The 10,039-nt window shown below is 32.7% G+C and overlaps 1 protein-coding gene across 1 annotated transcript; it reads right to left on the reverse strand.

The window, feature by feature from the left end:
- Positions 1 to 9,069: 9,069 nt before the first annotated feature.
- Positions 9,070 to 9,989, reverse strand: LOC119663946 (the record flags this gene model as incomplete). The annotated part of the gene is made up of 3 exons (XM_038073535.1): positions 9,647 to 9,989; positions 9,502 to 9,555; positions 9,070 to 9,408 (listed from the first exon to the last, which is right to left on the reverse strand). Coding segments are annotated over exons 1-3 (639 nt in total), but the record flags the coding sequence as incomplete, so codon positions are not given.
- Between the last annotated feature and the right edge of the window lie 50 nt (positions 9,990 to 10,039).

The raw sequence follows: 10,039 nt of genomic DNA on the forward strand, positions 1-10,039 counted from the left end.
GGCTCGCGGTCTTATTGATTTACCCTTTTTTATATTGGATGCCTTCTTTTTTGGTTGTACTTTCGTCCATTCTTCTACTGGTTGGTTCAGCCTTTCGGCCACAGCGTCTGATTTGCGCTTTTTAGTATCAGGTGATTTGGTTGCTTCTTCTGTAGGCTTTTTTGGACTCATTTTGGATTTTGTCCTTTTTGCCGATACCGATGTTGCGTCTCGTTTTGCTGTCAACGGCGTTTCTCGTTGTTGTACCAAGGTGATGTTTGACTTGGCTTTGTACTCACTCATCTCTATGTGCATGATGAGATTTGTGTGCGCCTTTTTAATTGTGCTGCACATTCTCTTTATATCTTTGTGCACATTGTTACGTGGCTCGACGTATTGAACGAGGCTGTCAATTTCTTGTCCTAACCGCTTGGCTAACTGACTTACTACGGTTTCTTGTGCTAGATCAATAATAGCCACATCTTTCGCAAGTTGTTGTTGTTGCTGGCTCTTTCGTATTTCTTCTTGCTTATTTGTTTTCAATATTGTTGTTGATCGATTTACTGTTTCGTTGCTACTTAATATTGATGGAGGTGTCCGCTTAATAACGGAGCCTATCCTAAAAGGCGTGGAAGTTTCTTCGGTGGTGGTGCATATTACAACGTCATCGTTGTCGTCGTTCATTTGATTGTTTTCAGTGTTTTTGTAGTTTTTGTTATTCATGGCATATGGGTCCCAACTTCAAGCCGCTATCTCGGCCAGTATGTGCAGTCACTTTAATGTCCCCATGGGTCCCTTTCTTCGAGTGAGGTCCATGGAAGGTTGACTTAGTCCCTTATGGGTGACTGAGTACAGAGCCAGACGGTGCTAGCCAGGAGTTGTCTCAACTGGCGCCTGCGCAGCCAACTTAATGGCGACATAGCGTTGAACGTATCTGAAGATTTGCCAGATTTTAACGGGACGGAGATAGATATAACCTTAACCAGCAGCCATTTCCGCAAGATGTCACTCTTTTGTACTGAAGTGCCAGAGCTATATCCACCAGCCCATAATCATCATATATAAAGAAAAAAAGCGTATTCCAATCGTAGTCCATGTTCGTACCGGATCGTATCGCGCCTTCTCACTTTGGCTTGTAATCGGCGGGTGCTTCATACAATTTCCAGGGACACCACGTGGAGGTAGTGAGATGCTTGGGATGGCTGTGACCAGGATAAGACTGGCTTCCCCCAGGTGGGAAGCGATCAGGCCGTTGCCTGGTACAGAACACCCCCGTCCCCTCACTCAACCTCTGAGCTGTCATCAGACGAACTCAACCCACTCGTAATCAGACGTTTCATACTTGTTAATTTCCCACAGGGCACTTAAAACTGAACATTTCAGTCAATTTCCTAGTGGGACAACGGAACAGTTTTACAGTCACCAAATGACCAATGAATGTCAAACTGTCTCGGAATAGAAACCTAGCGGTTGAAAATTTTCATCAACCAGCTACTGCAAGACGGCCCCAACGGCAATGTTTGATTCATCCAACATGAGAGATAATTGCGCGTTTTCTTTTGGGAAAGTTAGATGCGTTGATCACAATTCTCGTGTGAATCCAGTATAACTGAGCAAATGTAAAATGTGTTAATGGCAGAATACACAAAAATTTATATTAAAGATTGGTATTCGTGTATAAGTTAATATTTATTTATTATAAATATTTTATTTATTAATCGTTCATAGTTATTAATAATTTAATTTAATTATTTAAACGTGGTTTCTGACCCACGTGTTTTTATTTTATCTAATTAATAATAATAATAATAAGTGAGCCTTTATTTATAGATTTACATTTCTTATATACAAGAACAAAGGCACAAACTTGTATTTACAGTAACACTTAACTTTACATCCTTAACAGATTTGTCAAAGTACTTAAATATGATAGGTTTTCGATTTCTCGTTTTAATTATATTAAGTATGTTTTGTTTGATTTAACTTTTGTATTTTCCTTACACGACTAAGACTAAAATTAAGCTAAAACTAAAATATAAATAAAGAAATTATACAGAAAATAAATATTACATTCAGTTTAAACTTATTTGTTGATTAGCGATACGATAATTTCGTATCGTTTGTAGACTTTCGTAATAAATAGTCTTTTCATTTACAAAAAGTTCATTCCTCTTCGAAAGATAGTGTAAATAAGATGGAGGCTTACTTTTGTAGTAGTCTATGTTTATCATATCGTTATCATTATAATGAATAGCTATTTGATTTTCGTTGTTTACTTTGTCTATGAACTGATGATTTTTTGTTATTTCTAGATTCAATTGCATAAGTAACATCCGATACCTTGATGAAAGGGGAGTCGGGGAAAGTATGAAAGTTTCCTGCTTCATTTTGATCTGTTGTTGCAAAATTTATAATACATTCGTTGCTAAAGTTGTTGTTGACAAATTGGTTTACCATTTCATCGAAAACAGGATATCCCATATTTATTGTGATTAAGTGCGATTTTTCAAAATTATTAGCAAAAGCGTTAGCTTTGTCTGTATCTGATGAAACAGTTGATCCATTACTGTTGTTTACTACGAGTGTTTTCGGCATAGTTAATCGTTTTTTATAGTTTGAAATTTGTTTAAAGTTTTTAAAAACATTGTTATCAAGTTTAAGATTTTTGAATTTATTTTCCCAGTAAATATTGTAATCGTTGATTATTGAATTAAACGTCATATTAGATATAAGTTTTAACTGTGTTTTGAGGTAGTCTGAATTTGGTGAGTTTTTATTTCGAAATAATTGGCGTCTTACAGTTTTTTTTGTTTTAAAAAGTTTTAGTGATTTTTCAGATAATGTAATTAAAGTTGAATTATTTATTGTAATTGTTGGTACATGTAGGTTTATTGCTTGTTCAAAAATTTCATTGATTTTGTAAACAGCTTTATCAATTTGGTCATTTTCTAAATTATTAGAAATTGGCAAATAAAGTTCATCTAAGCGTTTATCTATTAGTTTTTGAATATTTTTAAATTTAGCTTTGCTCCAGTTGTATATTTTTGAGACATCATTGTAAATTAATTTGTTAGTCAAAGTAATTTCAAGAATTATTGCTCTGTGATCTGAATCAAAGTCCAAGGTTTGAAGCTTTTGCGTTGCCGATTCAAAATTTATTTTGAGCCCATCTTCGATTAAAAATAAATCAATGAATGATTCTGAGTTAGATCTGATGCATGTGGGTTCATTTGATTGTGGTGATACTATTTTATATTTGTCTATGTTATCAACCAACCATTAATTTATTGCCTTCTGGTTTGTTATTTCTATTTCCCCAAAAAGAGTGAATACAGTTAAGATCACCGTCAATAATAAACTGAGATTTTTTAAATGAATCTATAAGTAAGTTGAGATCATTAAGGTTTATATGCTTATCCGGAGGTTTATATATCGATGTCAAAAAAATGCGACTTTGATTTTCTAGATGTAATTTTACTGATGTATATTCAAAACATACCGAATTAAAATTTGTGGTATGTAGTTCATATTTAAATTTCTTATTTAATAATATGGCTGTACCTCCACCATCATTAATTACGCGATCATTTCTTATAATGTTATAGTTAGAGATTGTTAGTTTTTTATTTTTATTTAATTTAGTTTCCACTAGAAAGACAACGTCAGGTTTGTGCTCATCTAGAAATTCCATAAGGCAATGTTGTTTATATTTGCTTTTAAGTGAGTTAACATTCAGCTCAATACATTTTAGATTTTTATTAAAATTCATTTGTAATATTTAACGGGATCAGCTGTGGTGCAATTTTGGTTATTACGTTATTAACAGTTTGGATAATTAAGTTGCTAATGAACTGTTTTAATTCGGAATTTTCCATGATATTGTTTTGATTTATTCGAGTTATTTGTGCATAACTTTGTTGGCCGTTTAATCCATTTGCGCTTGCTGAAATTCTATGTTCATTAGTGTTTACTCTTTCAGATTTTTTGTTTCTGCGTTCAATGATTCGTTTATATATTGGACATTCCTTAGAGTTCGCCATGTGCGTATTCATTCTGCAATTTACACAACTAGCCTTTAGTGCCGTGTTTGTATCTAGTTGACATTTGCCGATTTCATGATTAAATATGCATTTGACACAACGAGGATTGTATGTGCAATTTGAGCTAGTATGTTCCAGACGCCAACAACTGAGACATTGGCTTACACCGTTACTTTTAAATTCTTCAGCAATAACGCCGTATTGGTTACCAATTGATTTGACTTCGAATATTCTTTTCTTGTCCGTGTTAGGCTCAAAGGAAGCATGCCACATTGAAGAAGTTATATTATTTTCCATCATATATTTGGTTTGAAATTTAGTTAGCCGAATTGGATTAAGGCCATAATCATAATTCAAAAATTCAGTTATTTCATTTTCGTTGTAGCACATAGGAACATTTTTAAAAAGAATATGGATAATTTTCCGTTCATTAGGTGTGTAAGTGTGGTATTTAATACCATTTAATTTAAGTAATGATAATAACGCATCATATTGTTGAATTGTATTTACGAATATTCTATATTTATTTTTGTTAATTCTAACAAAATAATATTCATTTTTTTTGCAGATGTTTTGGTTGATTATTTTTTCATTCATTCTTTTCTGATCATTATCATATACCACTATCGATGGTATTTTTTTATCACGTTTCATTTTTGTTGTAGTTGTTTGTTTGTTTTCTTGATTCTTTATGATGTTTGACACTTCAGTTGTTGTAATTTGTAACGAGTTATTTAAGAGAGTTTCTTCTTCCATTTCACACAAAATTTCATCAACAGTCTCTTCATCTGAGCTTATGTCATCTTTGTGAGCAAATTCTCTCTTACTTTGTGAGTTTGAAGCAGTAATTATTTTGCGTCTCTTTAACTGATTTTTAGTTGTTTGTTTTGCTTTAGTTTCCATTTCAATAATTTGTTTCTTCAATTTTTTGTTTTCTTCAACTTGCTCAAAAAGTAAGGCATTCAGTTTTTGAATCTCTTCAATAAGCTTATGAACTTTCTCTTCTAACAAATGAGTGTTAGTGGGGTGACTGTTTGCTACCTGCTGTTGTGTTTTGTTTTCGCTTTCAACTTCTTTTCCGTTAGAATTTAGATCAATGTTATGAGAAGTTATGTATGTTTTATTGTACAAAAGCAAAATTTCTTCTGAAACAATAATTTCAATTGTAACAGTTGACATTTTTTTATATGAAAAAATATATTTGAGAGTATTTTTGCCTGTTCCATTAATTTCGATTATAGTTCCTTTAGGAATACAAAGTAATGTTTTAAAAAACTCTGTCTGGCAGTCAGTTTTTAAGAGTTGAATACATAGTTCAGGATCCATATGCAAACTTCTCAAGTTATAGCAGAACTTTTGAAACATATCCGAATTCAGAATGTTTTGTTTTATTTTGACTTTATCAACGAGATTTTTAAATTGTCTCGTAAGACGTTCACCATCGCTGGTGTCACTCATTTTGGAGTAATCAAATGAATTACGCGCTGAAATACGTCCGAACACTTCGCTTGTTAAACGAAAACTGAACGTCTGTATATGAAATGCCTAAAGTGTCGGTATGGACCAACAAAGTAATCTACTAACAGGTTTCCATCTACGCGTTTCATCCGGTAACCAACCGGACTCATCAGAATGGACTATTAAAATTAATCATTACCATCAGTATGTAATGTTATAAATATCCGTCAATATGTATTATAGTATTGTAGATTCTATAACTTATTTTATGATATGATAAATAGGTATAATAAATAAATGAATGGGTATATAATAAATGAATAAATTAATAAATTAATATATATATAAAGCTCTTCAATTATATACTGAAGATCCTTATATAATATGAGTAATATGAATAAATTTCAAATTAAATGAAGGCTAAAAACACCTTAAAAAACGTGGGGGTGTACACGATACATTCCTTCAAAATCAAAATACGGTATTCTTCAATATCCAAATCATTGTAGATTAAGTACATGAACTATTTAAATTTACTTTTAAACCATTTAAATTTATTTAGAGGTTGAAATTAGATTTGTGTTTTGATTTGGATTTGGGAGGTCACAGGATCTCGACGCCAGGTGCCCCTCTCGCTCGACACCTACCGCCGGTACTGGGGATCCGACTCCCTGCACCGTAACTTCAAAATTTTCTGTTGACATTAGTTATACAAAAACGCCTCCTCCCTGTAAGGTTTCTTTAAAAGTCTGCCACCCTACGCACAAAAAGACTCGGACTCGACCGCCCCTGACATGGAGAAAAACAGACGTCGTTGTGTGCCGCCCCTACTTTGGGGAAAACAGACGCACACAGGCAGGTTTTAGTTGGTTGCTCATCAGCCGGCTTGTCTAACATGGGAAGCCCTATCAGGGGTTAGCATACTATTGTGTGGCTACCCCCGTTAATGAAGCCCGACGAATCACTGCAGCCCTAAGCCCCCACACCACGACAAGGTACCCACCAAGTGGGGGTATTAAGTCCTTTACTTTTTTCCTTTCCAGAAATAGTCATTCGCTCATAACATGACTTTGGGTGGTGAAATTTGTATTCTGTGACCATAGTTCGTATTTTCCGCTGCATTGTTTTTATTTCAGTCGTTGCCCATTTGAAATAGCAAAGATATTGATTGTTTTTATTAAAAATTTTCCTTGCAGATTTGCCTTGGTTATCTTATGAATATGTCCCTTAAGTTCACTATATATTCAACGATTTTTCCACGAACAATGCTGATTTTTTTACATTTTTCAATGTCTTACTTCATTCCAATGTCATTACTAAAGTCCTCGACTATTTAATAAGGTTATCTAAGGTTTCTCGCGTCGAAGCATATATCTTTAAAGCATCCATATACAGGATATGATTTGTTCTACATTCCCGAGAATTACTTTTAATTTAGCCATAGCTTAGCTGCTTGCTCCAATATTATTTGGTCAATTATAAGTTGTTCTTTACATTCTTTTGTTTTTTACATCCGTTCTACGCACATAATATCGTTTTGTGTAAGGTATGTATTAATAAGGTTGCTAATACAAGCAGTCAAGTAATTTATATTATACCGCAAATATCCCGATTTTAAAAAATTACGCACTATACATACACTTGACTCACTATTTCACTTGAAAGAACAGGAATGCCCGTTGGTTTACATTTACAATTATGTATGGCAGAAATGTTCTAATGTAAATTTCTGTCTTTACAAACTGAATCAGCCATCTGTAGTTATTTAATTTATTCATTTTTAAGATATTTACATTTAACTTCAATTTGTTAATATAGTCAGTAAGTTCTTGAACTTTGTACGAAGGGGATAATTTATTAATAAGATGTAATAAAGGTTTTTCACTTACTGGTGTGAATGTATAAAAATGTATAAATGTGAAATGTGAATGTATAAAATTTTTTTGGTTACTATCAAGGATTTTACTATATTGTAATCTTCTATCGTACCGGCATTAATATGGGTCACGTTCTTATTGACTATATTAAATTTTATTCCTGAGGCACTGTGAATTGGTGCGTAAGTTAACATTTTTCTCTGGCTGAAATATTTGGTGATTTTCCAGAATTGATTAGAGACATCTTCTAGGGTTTTCAGGAACTCTTCCCATTGTGTGTTACGATAAAGATTGAGTTTTTTTTATTATGTTTGTTACTCTATGCGCTTTCATTTTATTTGCTAGACTCCCTGTTTTTTGCGCTCTGCTTCTAAGTTTGTTCTTCCTTTGCATTAGCTTCTTAATGTCGATAGGCAGATTAAAATAATTGCGGATATTGATATCTTTTTTGGTTGTACATTGGATGACTTGTTCTATTCTGGTATTCCAGTAGTTTGGCCAGAATGTGGTTGATGTCTATGCTTACTGCTTCAGGCTTTTGCTCTTTTTTCTTCGCCATAATTATTTCTTTGTCTTGCCGCACTATTTCTTGTTTCTATCACAATAATTAAAAACACTTGTAATATTTACTTGTTTCTATCAATTTTTAATTGTTTTTTAACTTTTTGAAGTTAAGGTTAGGTATACTTTATAAGTAAGGTATTTACTATAAAATACGTGTTTTCAGCACGATTGTTGAAATTAAAGTCTTTATTTCTTATTTCATTATACAAAAATAATACATTAGTTTTGAAAAACATGCTACTTTACCGTTTCTATAAATTTAGAGTAAACAAGTAGCAACAATTTAAAGGACGATGAGTTGATCATGCCATCAAACCGTTTCTCCAAATTTATAGAAGCAGTTTATAATTATTGCTTAAAGGCAAGGGCGGATTAATACGATTATGTTACTTATATACATTTATTGTCTCTATCAATGATTTTTTATATTATTACCTGCGTTAGTCACTTTGTTTGTTTGTTCACAATTTTATTATTTCACTTATTCACTTTTACCTTTTTTATAATTTTTTTATTATGTAGTCCTTTAAACCACTGACGGTCGGGTCGTCGTCGGTCGTTCACAACGATAAATGCACATTGTATGTGTTTTGTCACTGTTTTTAAGGATATGTTTAAGGGATAAGTTGTTTTAGGGTTTGAAAGATTCGTGCGTCATAATCTGATTCATAGAATTCTTTCTGCTTAAATGCAATAGACAAATTTATCGATTGCTGACAGAAGATTTTCTGTCGTATAGCAGTTTACAATACCAAAATTCGATTCTGTCTATCAGCAATAGAAGCTTTTCTACAATCTATTAGCAATAGACATCCCATATTAACATTCATCAGTATTATGGCCAAGGTTCGTATTTGCTCACTCATGAGCAGCTCAGGCTCATGAGCAAGAGCCAATTCTTATGTGAGTCCAAAATTGGCTCATATTAAAGAGCTGCTCACCAGCGTGAGCCTTCAAGTTGCTCATATTGAAGAGCTGCTCATGAGGTCTCACGAGCCGAGAGTTCACGACCTCATCTGTTTAATAAAAAGCGATTTGTTAGTTATATGTGAAAATACATAATTTGAAATTAAGTTAGCTTATTATTATTTATATTTAAACAATATAATGAAACAATAATTTGAATTTGAAAAACAAATTTATAAAATATTATTATCAGAAATATTTAAGCACATATTTTTGGAGTTAAGCTCTTGAAAATTTAATTTAGTTATTAGTAAGTTGTTTATTGTACTATTACTTAATCTAGATCTTAATTTAGTTAAAACTAGAGAAAGTGCGCTAAAAGCTCCTTCCACCGATACTTGTGTAGCTGGAACAGCTAATGTAACTGCTGCAACTTTTTTAATCTCCTTATAATTGTTTGACGTTTTCCAATAGCTTAAAATGTCAGTATCAAGAGGAACACCTTTTTGGCTGGCAAGTGCTATGAGCTTTTGTTTAAAGGTGCGATTTGTTTCGGTGTTAGCTGTTATATTTGCCATCACTCGCTACTGCAATTTTGAATAAGGTGCTGCAGAAGTAGTAGGAAACTCAAACATCATATCAGATGAGATATTTGGAGAATCTGGTTCATTTCCTACTTTCCGTAAGTCCTCCAATTTTGTTAACCTTTCAAAAGTTGCTGTGAGATACGCCTATGAAAAATATAAGATATTAAATTAAAATTTGTTTAATGAACAATAATTTTCAAAAATACAATAATTTTTATAAATATAAATATAAGTATATTTGCACCACAGCTGTTGATTTTTGATTTTCAGACAGCATAGTTGAATTTTCAAAATTAAAACGGGGATCAAGATAAAGCGCGACTTGGAATGCATCACTATCCATAAATATTTGTTTCCTTTTTTGCATTGATTCATGTAAATGTGATGCGTATGGTGTTTTTGTTACTAATTCCTCTAACTCTATCTCGCCACATAACCAATCTCTATAAAAATCACCAATTACGTACTGCTCTATTTGCATATGTTTAGTACAAATAGCCAATGGGGTAAAGGCAGTTACAAAATTTACAACGAAATCCCAAGATATATCTGGAATTTCAGACTTTTCAAAATATATAGTGCTTCTATTATCTCTCTCATTTTAAGTAAATTATTCAACATCTCATAT

This window comes from Teleopsis dalmanni, unplaced genomic scaffold (genome assembly GCF_002237135.1).
Source record: "Teleopsis dalmanni isolate 2A unplaced genomic scaffold, ASM223713v2 unscaffolded_contig_1151, whole genome shotgun sequence".
In the NCBI taxonomy this organism is placed as follows: domain Eukaryota; kingdom Metazoa; phylum Arthropoda; class Insecta; order Diptera; family Diopsidae; genus Teleopsis; species Teleopsis dalmanni.